This window comes from Parasteatoda tepidariorum, chromosome 7, assembly GCF_982258835.1.
Source record: "Parasteatoda tepidariorum strain Cologne lab strain chromosome 7, Ptep-v5.0, whole genome shotgun sequence".
NCBI lineage: Eukaryota > Metazoa > Arthropoda > Arachnida > Araneae > Theridiidae > Parasteatoda > Parasteatoda tepidariorum.
The window spans coordinates 53612204-53626879 of NC_141761.1; the positions used below are offsets into that span (position 1 = coordinate 53612204).

A 14676-nucleotide genomic window follows, 5' to 3' on the forward strand; every position below is an offset into this window, starting at 1 on the left:
TATGCCCACTCCCGATGATAGTTATGAAAACCAGCAAAAAATAAAATAAAAAATGTCAGGGGATATACCCACAACTGATCTAGAATTTGAAAGCATAAAAATCTCTGAAACATTTGCGAATGTAAATTTGCAAAAAATGATAAGTATCAAGAGGGATATTGTTGAATTTGTATCTAAAAGAAAAAAATACGTAAAAATTACATATTTTTTTCAGTAGTTCATATTGTAAGTGTGGATTTTTGAAAAATATACTTACATTTTTTTAAAACTCCAATTTAACATTATCCCGCTTTGTGCGTTTTTAATGCGTCTGATTTATGCGTCTTATTAAATATAAAATCGAGGCTTCACAATCGGTATATATATATATATATATATATATATATATACATATATACATATATATATATATATATATATATATATATGTATGAATGTGTGTATATATATTTATATACACATATATATACATATATATATACATATATATATACATACATATATATATATACATACATATATATATTTATATATATATACACATATATATTTATTTGTGAACTTTATTTCTTTTTTTAATTTTTTTTAAACTTTAATTTTTCTTCTACTTTATTAGCATAATTCCCTAGGAATTGTGCCAAAAAAACTCAAATTAGAGCCGAAGAATTATCATGGTTAGGACCCTTGATCAGTATCAAATGCCAGTACCACACTTTTTAAGGTCAGTTGGGAACTGCTGATGCATAATTCCATTTTTCAGTAAGATATTTCTGTGATTACACTTCTCCTTTAAAGGGCTTCTAATAGAGGTGTTTGCCCAAGGCATCCACACGTCACTGACAATATACATAGAATTGATGACTGAATAGCGATAAAAATGAAGTGATAGTTCCTTAATTTCACTGTAATATATATTATATGCTACTCAGTTCATAAACAAAAAAAAATTCAGATATAAAAAATTATATAACTATTCAGCATTGTATACCAAAACTTTTTTTGGATATAAGATTTAACAAATATTTTTTCTCAAATTTTTGAAATTTAATTTCACTAGCTTTAATTGTAGCCTGTTATTATTTTACAATAAATACTTTATACCATTTACAACTTATAAAACAATTCACATATAAAAACAAATCACCTTAATTGTACTTCAGTTTCTAATGGGCCTTTACTAATTAGATCTTCTGGAACATTTTCCAATTCCAGGGATGAAGGTAATGATGAAAAATTTTCTTCGTCAAATGTGTTCAGACTGTCATCTGTCCATAAAGAGCTGTTTTCTGAGACATCTAGGGTTAATAAGCTGCTTTCTAAAAGTAATTTAAAAACTAGTTTATACTCACTAAGTTTGGAAGTTATCTGAATTAGCAGTTTGTATGATTTTAAATTATAAAAATTACAGTAAAAAAATATATTTCAAAATTTACTGAGATTGAATATTGAAGAAAAAATATTGAATTAATTACATGCTTGTTAGGAATGAAACTGATATATATCCAGCTTTTAAAATGTTAAACTATCCGATATACAACTTTTTCTTTTATTTAACCATTTAGTTGTCAAAAATTTGGTGCAAGACATGCTTACTTTTTCCCTCACAGATAACTTCTTTTTAATGTCATCCAATAAAAAAAAACATCATTCCGTGTAACAAACTACAAATTTTCAACTCTGCTGCTTGTCTATTTGAAACCCAAGAAAATGACAAGGAAATAGAACACAACATTACAGGAACAAGCATTGAGACAAATCCTCTAGTGTGGATAATTTCTGAATAAAAATCCAATTGCCACTCTTTAAATTTTTTTTTGAATTTGTTGAATGTAATAAAGAGGCAACAGCTTAAAAGTTTTTTAAAATACATTGCATAATACTAAATTTAAACGAATTTTGTGATTTTGGAAGAAAAAAAAAAATTAAAATAAATCAGTCTTACAAATAAAAATTATTGAATTACCTGTCTGTTAATGTCTCAAAATTTAAGTATTCTTTGAACATTTAATTTGGTTCAGTTCTTACTAAAAGCTAATCTGAAGCCTAAATATTCAGTTGAAAACTAAAATTGATTTCAACATTTTTAATTAAAAAAGTTTTTTTTTATAATTTTGAATGTAGTCAAACATTTTTTTAAAAAAGGCAATTAGTGGTAGATCATCAGTTCACGATTGCAAAAATCTATTGATTATTTATTTTTTTAACTGGATTAAAATAATTTTAAATAAATTATACATACAATCTCTATCACATCAAAACAGTAAAATAAGTGGATACCACAAAATTTAATTATTTTTAAATTTAATTAATCAATTTTTTTCATCCTTAATTTATCTTAGAGCTCTAAAAATTCTGAACAGCAAATCAAGACAAATAAACAAATGAAGAAAAAATCACTTCTGTGAAATTTGTGCTAAGCCCAAACTTATTATATAAAATTTTTGTAACTTAAAAATGTAATTAATTACTTAAAAATTTAATCAAATATTAAAGGGAGATAAAAGGTTATCTGTCACTAATTTTATGAAATTAAGACTTGAATAACAACTAGAAATTTTTTGTTTGAATCTAATAATACAAAAATTAAAAACGCTGAATTTTTTTTTTTTATTGGGTGAAAATTTATCGATAAGTTGAATCTGGACAAATAAGGCAAAAATTAGTCCCATTTGTGTAACATTGGGATGAAAACCTTCAACTTTAAACAAATAGTAAGGTGAATCTAGCCATGTAGCCTGTGATTCTTAACTTACCTTAATTATAGGATAAATGCAAGTCCTATGCACTTAATGAATAAGTGAATTATCACTAGAATTGTTACCTTGTTAATGCTATTTATTTACATAAATTTACTCAATAAACTTGATAGCTAAATGTTTAGAAATTTGAATGTTACGGAGCAAAAACACATTTTTTTTTATGTTGTGGCAAAAATATGGAGCACTTTTCTTTATTGGCACTTTTATATACATAAGCAATTAATTACACACTTTCCACAAGTGAAATTATTTTTAACTAGTTTTTCAGCAGCCAAACAAGCAATGGGATCCATGTTTTTTTTCTCCTTGGTTTCAAAATTACAATACTTAATTTTTTTATAGTAAGTATTTAAATCCTACAAAGATTACTTTTAGAAAATAAATGTACAGAGTGCAGGAAAAAAAAAAGCAAATACTTTTAATAACTTCAGCTCCAATGATGGAATTTTCATGAACTGAAACTCAATATTTATGATTTCAAGACTTAATCTTAAATATGTGAATTAATTTGTGTAGATGATATTTTAGTTAATGAAAATAGAAACAAATACGTATTTTCCATGGAATAACCTACAATATCTATTAAATCATAATACCAATTTTTGATGGATTTTGATTCCTTATTCTCAAAATATAAGGGGCTGCAGTAGCAACAGGAAAACAGGGTCTTGAAAATTTGTACCCCTTATATTAATTTTAAATTTTGTGCTGATTTTGCTCTATCTAAGCTAATAAAAGGAAAAATTTTGCACACAATTATAAAACTTTTTTTATCCAAAGATAATTCAAATAAAAAATTATTTTACAATTATTTAATAATTTTTTTGTGTGTGTGTGGCGCTATGAATAGCCATACAAACTAATTGAATTAAATAAATAATAATTAAGTAGTACTTGATCTTACATTTAAAAAAATGAATTTTTAAAAAACGTAGTTACCTTTTTGTTTTGGGGCAAGTTTAGCTTCAATAGTTTGGTCAGACACTCTATCCAAATTTGCATTGAGTTTACTGGGAGGAATTCCAAAAGAATTCTTTATTTTATCAGAGGGATTAATTCTGCAACCATTGTCTTGCATGTCCTTATAATTAACTTCATTTAGTTTATGATAAGTAGAATTAGATTTAAAACCTGACTCTGTGATGACAGATTTATAATCCAAAAAATTGTGCATTAAATCTGGAAAAAGAAAAATTTATTAAATCTAACAAATTATTATTATTTACATATGCAACAAATATTCCATTCAATTCAGTTTATTAGAGAAGATATTAAGTTATAAGCATTCGTTTTTATCATCATTACACAAACATTTTAACACAAGGACATTATTAAATACCATCTAAAAGGACACAGGTATTACACAGCTTGAAATTTTTTTTTAAATATTTAGCTCTAAGTAGCATTCTGTTTTCTAGAGAAATTCTCAATTTCTTCAATTAATATGTTTAATTCATTTTTTTTAAACTATTACAAATTTTAATTTTAATTGAAGCTTTTTTTACCAAATTTGCATTGAGTTTACTAGTAGGAATATTAATAGAATTCCTAATTTTATCAGATGAATGAATTCTGCAACCATTGTCTTCATGCCATAATTAAATTCAGTTAGTTTATGATAAATAGAATTAGATATAAAGCCTGACTCAATGATGACAGACTTATAATCCAAAAAATTGTGCAATAAATCTGGAAGAAAAAAAATTATTAAATCTCATAATTCCTTGTTATTTATATATGCAACACATATTCTATTCAATTAAGTTTATTAGAGAAGATATTAAGTTATTAAAACCATTATATTTAACCATTATTATAAAAATAATTCTAACTAAATGACATTATTAATTAAAATTTGAAAGGGTACTGGTATTAACACATTGCTTGAAAAATATTTCGTTAAAGATTTAGTTCTTAAAGTAACATTTTGTTCTCTAAAGAAATATTTAATTTCCTTACAATATTAAGCTTAATTCATTATATTTTCGTTTCACTAATTAAACTCGTAAAAATCTTTATTGGAACTGAACTTAATGTTAAATAAAATAGATTTCAAGCCGGTATTTTTTCCTTAACCTTTTTTTCTAGTAAACTTTTACAAAACGAATAAAAGTTATAATTTGTAGAGTAAATTCTAATTTACTCTTTAGATGATCAGAATAACTCATTTTGATCTGATGGTATGATTTTATTAACTAAACTACAAACTTTAAAATTGGTTAAGTGAAAAATTTGAATGTAAAGATAGTTCATGCATTTCAACTTTAGAGTAAATACAGGTGAAAAATCTCGTATATGGAATCGTCAAGACTTTGGCAAGTCCGGAAAATAGATGTTTTGGATTATAGGTAAAGATACATCACAACATGCATCCGTCAATAAAAAAAAATAATAAACCATCAACAATTAACGTTAATTTCACACAGCAACGTTCTCTCATAGGTTAAAAAATAAATAAAGCTGCAGACGATAAGAACTTTCTCTTTCATAAATAAAGACATGTTTTTCTCCCCCCCCCCATCCTCCATTTCCTGCGCAGAATTCGCTGGGCAGATAATCAGAAAAAAATAATATTAAAATAAAGCCTCATGTTCTAAAAGTAAATTAATTCAATTTAATAAAAAAATAATATAAAAGAAAGAACAAAATCTAGTAGATTTTGTTAAGAAAAAAATTTATACCTAACTTAAAGGGAAACAAAGCTTGTCTGCAGGTGTTTTTTTCAAACTCTAATAAAATTTAGCTATATTAGTATTCATAGTTTATTCTTCTCAACCAAGTTTTTTTTTCTTTAACTACCCTCATCTTTTTAACACATCTTATAGTCTGTTTATTGAACAGATATCTGAAAAGCAGCAAGAAATTTTTTCTTAAATATCCTTTTTAACAGATTGAATATATATATATATATATATATATATATATATATATATATATATACAGTGGAACCCGCTTAAGAAGTCTTTTTAAGAGACTAGAAAGAAATGACTTATTAAACGGGATAACTTCTTAAATGGTTGAAGGTTAAAAATACACACATTTTTCGCTTTACCAATAACTAAAATCGGTAATTTTTCTGTACCATTTATACTACCCCCACCTTAAAGTATCAAATGTTCTTTTTTTTTACTGTTTTTTCCTACATGGCAGCGTTCACCTTTTAATGCATAAGTTTTATCGGGATTGAAAATATTGAAAAACAATCCACATTTCTCCATGTTAAAGTGCAGTTCATACTTCATCAGGCTCTCCAACTTTCATTTACAGTGGACACAATGTCCAAGCGATTTCCCACATTCTTATCAGTTTCATTGTTCATCTAAAGTTTCACATTCCTTTGCTCACACCTGTTCCCGATGAAACACCTTTTGTGTAATGGGGGAGCAAGGAAGGCCTGCGGTCTTTGTTAATTTTGCATAGTTCATGTATCTGTTTATGTCACAGAAATGTAAAACTAGATAAGACATTTTAAGTATAAAGTTTAATAAAAATGAAGAAAATTGGAAGCGCATGAAAACTTATTAACCGGGAAAAAAACTTCTTATAAAGGTAAATTTATTAGGTATATTATTATGTCGAGAATTCCCACTTCTGCGCATGTTGTTTTGGTGCGCCCACAGCGCCACCAGTTGATGTTTTGATCTCAATCTGTGAACAAGCATGTTTAGCTCCGTACGATAATTAGATGTTTAATTGTTAATCCTTTTTTGTTTGTTATATTTCGTTATTAAAGTGATTGTCTCTAAAACATGTTAGTCTTTTATGACTGAGCAAATTGATATTTATTACCCTCCAAAATGTGGCAGTCCTGGAGAACGGGGTAAGTAGCACTTACCTTAATTAATATAGAAATAGTTTTCTTCAGTTTTTGCTTAAAAATTGATATTTGGCGCCCGAACAGGGACTGCCATTAAACGGTAATAAACTATTATTGACATTTATTGACTTTTACCTGATAACGAAATCTTGCATGTTTGAAATAAGACATTAAACACCAATTTAAAGAAATTAAGATTAGCAATTAAGAATAACTATAAATTGACTCACACTTACAGAATGTCTGAAGAAGAATTAAATAAATTGAAACGGAAACGCGGCTTTGTAAGAGCTTCGGTGACAAAGATGATTACTAAAATCGAAACTGACATTCTAAAACCGGACATAAGTGTGGAAGATCTCGAAGAATCACTCGAACTTTTTGGTGAAAAAAGCGAGGAATTAAAAACTATTGATTCTCAGATTGAGGGCTTAATCAAAATCGAGGATATGGAAGAGGAATTTAACTGTATAGAAGAGTACAAAGAAAAAATAACTAAAACAAAATTTAGAACATTAAGATTTATTAAGAATTTAAACAAAGAACTTGATTTAAATAATTCCTTTCAAGAAGCTAATATTTCTGTAAATAGTCCCAATCAGAGTGACATTCAAACCATTGAAAGGGAACGCATAAAGTTACCTAAATTAACTATTCCTAAGTACTACGGAGAAATTTCTGAATGGTTAAATTTTTGGAATTGTTTCAATTCGTCAATTAATGAGAATAAGAACCTCAGTAAACTTGATAAATTCATTTATTTGAGATCATTTTTAGGAGGTCCTGCGTTTAATGTGATTGATGGTTTAGAATTAACCGCGGAACATTATGATCACGCTATTGATTTATTAAAGCAACAATTTGGCGATACAAATATTTTGATTAATGTACACATTGAAAACCTACTCCATACATGCCCATTAAAAAACTCTGATGACGTAAAAAACTTCAGGAACATTTTTAATCACATACAAAAGAATATCAGAAGCTTAGAAAGTTTATCTGTTAAAAAAGATAGCTATTCGAACATTCTAGTTCCCATTTTAACCAAATTGTTGCCCCGTGATCTACTACTTGAATTCAACAAAAGAACGAAAAATCCTCTTGTTTCTGAAATTGATGAGCTAATCGATTTTTTATCATCTCAATTAAAAGCCAGAGAAATGACTTTCTTAAATATGAATACTTCTGTTTCGGAAATCAAAACACATGTTAGAATGAATCACCACATTACTGAGAAGGAGTGTAGGCGCCAGCCATCGGCTTCTGTATTAATTAATGAGTGTTTTGAAGATCGGAAGAATGAGAAAGAGACTTGTCTATTTTGTAAATCTCATAAACATTACTCGGCTTCTTGCACGAATAATAATTTGAGTTTGGAAGAAAAAATAGACATTTGTAAGCGGTCTGGCTCTTGTTTCCGATGCTTAAATGATAAAATAAAAAAAAGACACCTTTCCTCTACTTGTAAGGCTATCGTTAAATGTGAGATATGTTCCGGCAGACACGTCAGTATAATGTGTATGGGGAAAAGAAAAATAAATTCGATAGAAACAGGGGGGAAGGGGAATAATTCTTATCTTTCCCAAATGAAACCTGATACTGCCTGTGCTTTAAGTAACTCTTCTAGTAGAGAAAAAATAATGTTGCAAACTCTCATTGTAAGTGTTTCGGGAGGTAAACAAAAACATTTGATTAGGGTGATTATTGATACTGGATCTTCTTGTAGTTATATATCGGAATTTGCAGCGCGTAAGTTAAAATTAAAGAGTCTTGGGCAGGAAACAGTTGTGCATGGATTGTTCGGGGGGTTAAAGAAAAAAGAATCACATAAAAATTACACGATTAATTTAAGTAATGTGGACAATAGTTTTACTTATACATTAAATGTACTGGAACAAAAGACAATTTGTACCCCGATTCCAAAATTGGACAATAGGGAAATTATGAAGGAATTAAAAGGGCACGGAATTTATCCTAGTGACGTAACCGTGAATGAAACTTTATGTTTATTTGATAGGAATGCTAATGAAATTCACGGATTAATAGGTGCGGATTATGCTGGAGATTTATTTACTGGAGAAATTAAAAATATAACGAATGGCGTTGTCGCGATGAATACGCATTTCGGTTGGACCTTAATGGGAAGAACTGGAGAAAGTCCTATAACGAATGAAGTGCTTTTATCACTTCATGTTACTGACTTAAATATTTGTGACTTATGGTCACTTGATTCTTTGAGAATTACGGAACCGAATATTTCTCAAACGAGATCAGAAATTGAGGAAGCCGCGAAAGATCATTTTGTTCGGTCGTTAAGAAGGGATGGAGAAGGTAGGTACGAAGTGTCACTCCCATGGTTGGAGGTTCATCCTGAATTACCGGACAATCGAAACCTTGCCGAAAAGCGGTTAAAGTCTTGCGTAAAGGCGTTACAAAAACGAAACTGTTTACATGAATATGAAAACGTCTTCAGAGATTGGGTAGCCGAAAAAATTATTGAACCCGTTGATTCAGAGGAACTGACAAAAGATAAAGGTCATTATTTACCGCATAGACCAGTATTTAAAGAAAACTCCACAACTAAAATCCGACCGGTTTTTGATGCGTCCGCTAAGGAAAGAAATTCTGTGTCGCTGAACGATTGCGTTGAGAAAGGGCCGAATAATTTAGAACTGATCCCCAAACTCATTAACAGATTTCGTCAGGGGAAATTTGGGGTAATATCGGACATTCGTCGAGCTTTCCAACAAATAAACGTTGCTCCCTCAGATAAGAAATTTCTGCGGTTCTTATGGTGGGAGGGAGGTGATCCAGGGAAACTAATTGTTTATTCACATTGTCGTGTAGTTTTCGGCGTAAATGCAAGCCCATTTTTACTCGCCGCGACTATAAATTATCATTTAGAGAATGTAGATGAAACCAAGAGAGACATAGCTTTAAAACTTAAAGATTCCATGTATGTAGACAATTGTGTTGCAAGTGTGAACACTATTGAAGAGTTAAATTCTTTCATTACGGTGTCTAAAGAATTAATGGCTTCAGCACAATTTGACCTAAGGGATTGGAAACATAATCGGCCAGATAGTGATGAGGAAACCTCAATTTTGAACTTGTCTGGAGATAACTATAAAGAAATCGTTTCAGTATTGGGCCTTAAATGGAATTTATACAGGGATACTTTATCTTGTGAGATAAATGAGGAAAATCAACCCATTCCGAGTAAACGAAATGTATTATCTATGTTAAGCCGAATTTTTGACCCTATTGGGTTTACAAGTCCTGTCACACTAGTTCCTAAATTAATCTTGCAGGAATGTTGGAAGGAGAAAATTAATTGGGATACAGGACTTCCGGATAATCTGAGGAATAAATTTCTAAAGTGGGCTAATGAATTAAAATATCTGAAAGAAATAGAAATCCCTAGAAAAACACCTGATCTAGATGAAAATTCTACTCTGCATGTCTTCGTAGACGCGAGCAAATCGGCTTACGCGGCTTCAATTTTTATTAGAAATGTTAAAGGGGGAATAGTTAACTGTCAACTCTTACAGGCTAAATCCAAGGTAGCACCCCTAAAATCGATAACAATTCCTAGATTAGAAATTCTCGCGTGTACCATTGGAGCCAGGCTCGCTTACACTGTAAGAGATGATTTGAATATGAAGAATGTGCAAACCTTTTTCTACACTGACTCAATGAACGCTTTATACTGGATTAAAAAGCAAGATAACTGGGCCACTTTTGTTGCTAACAGAGTCAATGAAATTCGAAAACTTACGGATCCGGAGGCTTGGCGACATATTCAAGGAAAGTATAATCCCGCAGATTTGCCCTCGCGGGGATGTAATTCTAAAGATTTATTGAAATCCCATTGGTGGGAGGGCCCCCAATGGTTAAAACTGCCATTCGAGAATTGGCCAGCTAGTGAACTTTCTCCGGATATTGAAGTAGTTCTTTCAGAAAGAAAACGAACTATATCCTCAGCCACAAATTTAACAACTAATACCTTTGAAATCTTCCAAAATGTGTCTTCCTTCAACAAAATTGTGAGAATCATGGCTTACGTCATCCGATTTTATAAAAATACTCTAAGAAATCATAGTGATAGAAAGAAGGGAAAATTGGAGGTAGAAGAGATCGAAGCATCTGAGAAGTTCGTTTTGAAAGAAATTCAAAGAGAATCTTTTAATGGAAAGATAAATTTTCGAACTGTGAAAGACAGCGATGGTCTCTTACGAGTTGAGACAAGAATAACATCGAGAAAAGACTTAGAAACTTTTAGATTCCCTATATTATTGCCTAGCAAGCATGATTTGGTGGAAAAATTAATAATGGACAAACATATTGAACTAAAACATGCCGGTGTTCAAACTTTGATGTCTCACCTCAGAGAGTCGTTTTGGATCATTAAAACCAGAAAGACAATTCGAAGCGTCGTAAGAAATTGCGTCAAGTGCAAAAGATTCTCGGTTAAGCCATTGGAAGCCGTAAGCATTCCACTCCCAGAAGATCGAGTCAGAGACGCAGCTATTTTTGAAATTATAGGTGTCGACCTGTGCGGACCTCTGCTTTTAAAAGGAGATAGAAAATGCTGGGTGGTACTCTTCACTTGTGCCATCTACCGAGCGGTGCACCTCGAAGTAGTATCGTCCCTGTCAACAGATTGTTTCATCTTGGCCCTTCGCCGATTTATTGCTCGCAGAGGACTCCCGTCCACTGTATACTCTGACAATGGGACAAATCTTGTGGGAACGGCAAATCTTTTGAAGAACATTAATTGGAACGAAATTGAAGACTTTGCTTCAAGGAAACGAATTTCATGGAAATTTAATCCTCCCTCTGCCCCTTGGTGGGGAGGCTTCTTCGAAAGATTAATAGGAGTTTTGAAAGGCATCCTGAGAAAGGTTCTAGGACGAGCTTGTTTGAATGAAGAAGAGTTAGCTACAGTATTATGCGACGCGGAAAGTTTAATTAATTCCCGTCCTATAACGTATCTTTCAGAAGATCCCGAAGATCTGTCAGCGCTCACGCCATCCATGTTTCTACAGGAAATTAAAGAAATTGGTGTTCCTGAACTTGACCTAATTGATTCAAAAAAAATTGAACAAAAGATATTCTTATCGGTTAAAATTGCGACAAGACCTGCGAAACCGATTCAGAATTGAATATCTAGGTTTGCTTAAAAATAATTCTAAAATTAAAAGGGAGTCGTCCATCAAAGAAGGAGATCTTGTGCTAATCGGAGATTCCAACCATAAAAGAATACTCTGGCCATTGGCCAAAGTTGAAAAGACTTATCCAGGAAAGGATGGGAGAATCCGTTTAGTGGAACTTAAGACCCAATCTGGGAAACTATTAAGACCTATACAAAGACTTTTTCCGCTGGAAGTGTAACCATTTTGCTAATAATTTTATTTGTTTAGTTTTTTCAGATGGACCATATAGACTAAGAATTCTGTTTGGATTCGAAAATATTTCTTCGAATCCAAAGGTGGGAGATTGTCGAGAATTCCCACTTCTGCGCATGTTGTTTTGGTGCGCCCACAGCGCCACCAGTTGATGTTTTGATCTCAATCTGTGAACAAGCATGTTTAGCTCCGTACGATAATTAGATGTTTAATTGTTAATCCTTTTTTGTTTGTTATATTTCGTTATTAAAGTGATTGTCTCTAAAACATGTTAGTCTTTTATGACTGAGCAAATTGATATTTATTACCCTCCAAAATGTGGCAGTCCTGGAGAACGGGGTAAGTAGCACTTACCTTAATTAATATAGAAATAGTTTTCTTCAGTTTTTGCTTAAAAATTGATAATTAGGTACATTATATTATTAGGTTTTTTAAAAAAATAACTTCTTACGCGGGAAAACTTTTTAAGTGGAAACTTCTTAAACATATTTCACTGTATATATATATCCTTGAAAAGGTTTATTTTGATTGTAAAATTTGATAGACATTTCCCGTAAACAGACATCCGGATGTGGGACTTAATACTATAGTGTATTTTCGGTGAAATACCATGAAAAAATAATGAAGATCATAATAAAGAGTCAATTAAAATACAGGCACTGATTGTGGATATGAATTTCAAGCTAAATAATTAGAAAGAGTCAAGTTTTTAAAACTGACATGGATAAAATTTTGCAGATCTTCAAATTACTTCCTAAGAAAGGATATTACAATAATAAAAATCTCCCAAAATTTTAGGTTGTTTCACAAGAAATTAACTTATATAATATTTTTTGAAATCACAGCAGACAACATTTTTTTTAAAAATAAATATTTTATCAACCTTAATACACTTTTGTTGTAGATTGCAAAGCATTAAAGCATTATGTCATTTGAAAAGAACAACTATGATTTAAAGAGAATGACCTGAAGAAAAAACTGATTAGATAACCCATTTGGAAAAATTAACATCCTTAAAAATAAATAAATAATAATTTAGAGATTATAGATGCATAAATTTTATTTATGGAACATCATGCAACATAATAATTTTTCACCTTTCACTAAAAAGCAATAATGGATATATATATATATATATATATATATATATATATATATATATATATATATATATATATATATATATATATATATATATATATATATCCATCCATCCATTATTGCTTTTTAGTGAAAGGTAGTATATTTCCTGGCAATTTCATATATAGTTAAAACCTTTCATATAATGAAAAATATCAACTAAGAAACTAAGTGAAGGAATCCATTTAAATATTGTTGGTTATAAGAAAAAATGTTACTACCTTCTATTAAAGAGTACCTTTTCCAACAAATATACATACATACCTGTATTTTTATTTAAGTTATTTGTACAAAGTACAGATGATAAGGGAAATGGCCATTGAAAGTCTTGATGGAGTGTAAACAAAGCGCGGAGAAAATCATCAACGTGAGCAGCCTGGTCCCTAAATTATTTAACAAATTGTTTGAAAATTAGAGATAAAAATACAAAATGCCACATCTTTATTGCATCGTTTCTATGTAAATATAATTTACAGAAAAATTTGAATGCAGTAGGTAACATAATTAATTTGCTTGTGCTTTAAATTTAAGATGAAAAAAACTATTTTTTTTTTGCATTTTTACAGCAAATTTCACTATTTAACATTGATATCACATTGCATAACAAACAGGCTTAGGACCATACTATTCAATAAAAAGGCAGTGCACGGAAAGAAAAAAAATCACACATTAATTAGTGATCAGTGGCAGTTAAGATTGAGGCTCAATTTCTTGAGACAGTCAAAATAAAGGGATTGAATCATTGAAAGGCAGTAAATACATGTCTTACTATTGGGTATATATATAATAGCTTCAGAGAACAATAATATAATTGCAATAAAACATTATGTAAATGTTAGGTATGTTAAATTTATCGAAAAATTACAGTATGGTTAAAATTAAAATATAACCTTTTGAGATTAAAAATCAAGATTCAACTTTGAATAATGCACTTTTAATTCATTCATTTATTTTTTTGGCAAAGGACTCTGAATTTGAGTTTTCAGTCAAAAAATAATTTACATATAGCTTATTTATCATTAACATATTATGAAAAAATTACCAAAATAAGTTAATGTGGGAATAATGTGGGGTTTCCATAAAACAAATCCACAATTTTTCATTCTTCTGAAAGCAGAAAAGTTACACAAAAGAGACATTTTAATGCATTTTTGACCAGTAGTTTAACTGCTAATGTTTTAATCTCAATCTTTATTTTTCCAGAAACCACAGAAGCACTACTGGAAAACTTTTCACACAATTTATACATAATTTTTTAAAAGCAATACTAATAGTTTGATGGATAAAGATCAATCTCATCAATGTTACAACACATTTTAATAGTAACAAATAAGTAAGAATTTAAATTATAACAATATTTGAAATAATCCTAAAACATGAAATAATTTAAAAGTGAAAATTGAAAAGCACGCAACAAATCTAGAACACAAAATAATAAAGTGAAAAATTAAGAGTAAGAAAGAAATGTAGATTTATTAAAATTTCTGAAGATTTAACTTCTATTTTAAGAAAAATCAGAAATCTTAACAAAACAAAGAGTTATAGGGTC

General features: G+C 29.9%; 1 protein-coding gene across 2 annotated transcripts in view; it reads right to left on the reverse strand.

Annotated features, from left to right (window-relative positions):
* Positions 1–14676, reverse strand: part of LOC107443107 (guanine nucleotide exchange factor subunit RIC1) — a 63964-nt gene that overhangs the window by 9194 nt on the left and 40094 nt on the right. For both annotated transcript variants that reach the window (XM_071183461.2, XM_087167853.1), the window contains 3 exons: positions 13392–13510; positions 3699–3938; positions 1145–1316 (listed from right to left, as the gene is read on the reverse strand). In XM_071183461.2, coding sequence (XP_071039562.2) covers positions 1145–1316; positions 3699–3938; positions 13392–13510 — 531 coding nt within the window. The remainder of the gene's footprint in view (positions 1–1144; positions 1317–3698; positions 3939–13391; positions 13511–14676) is intronic.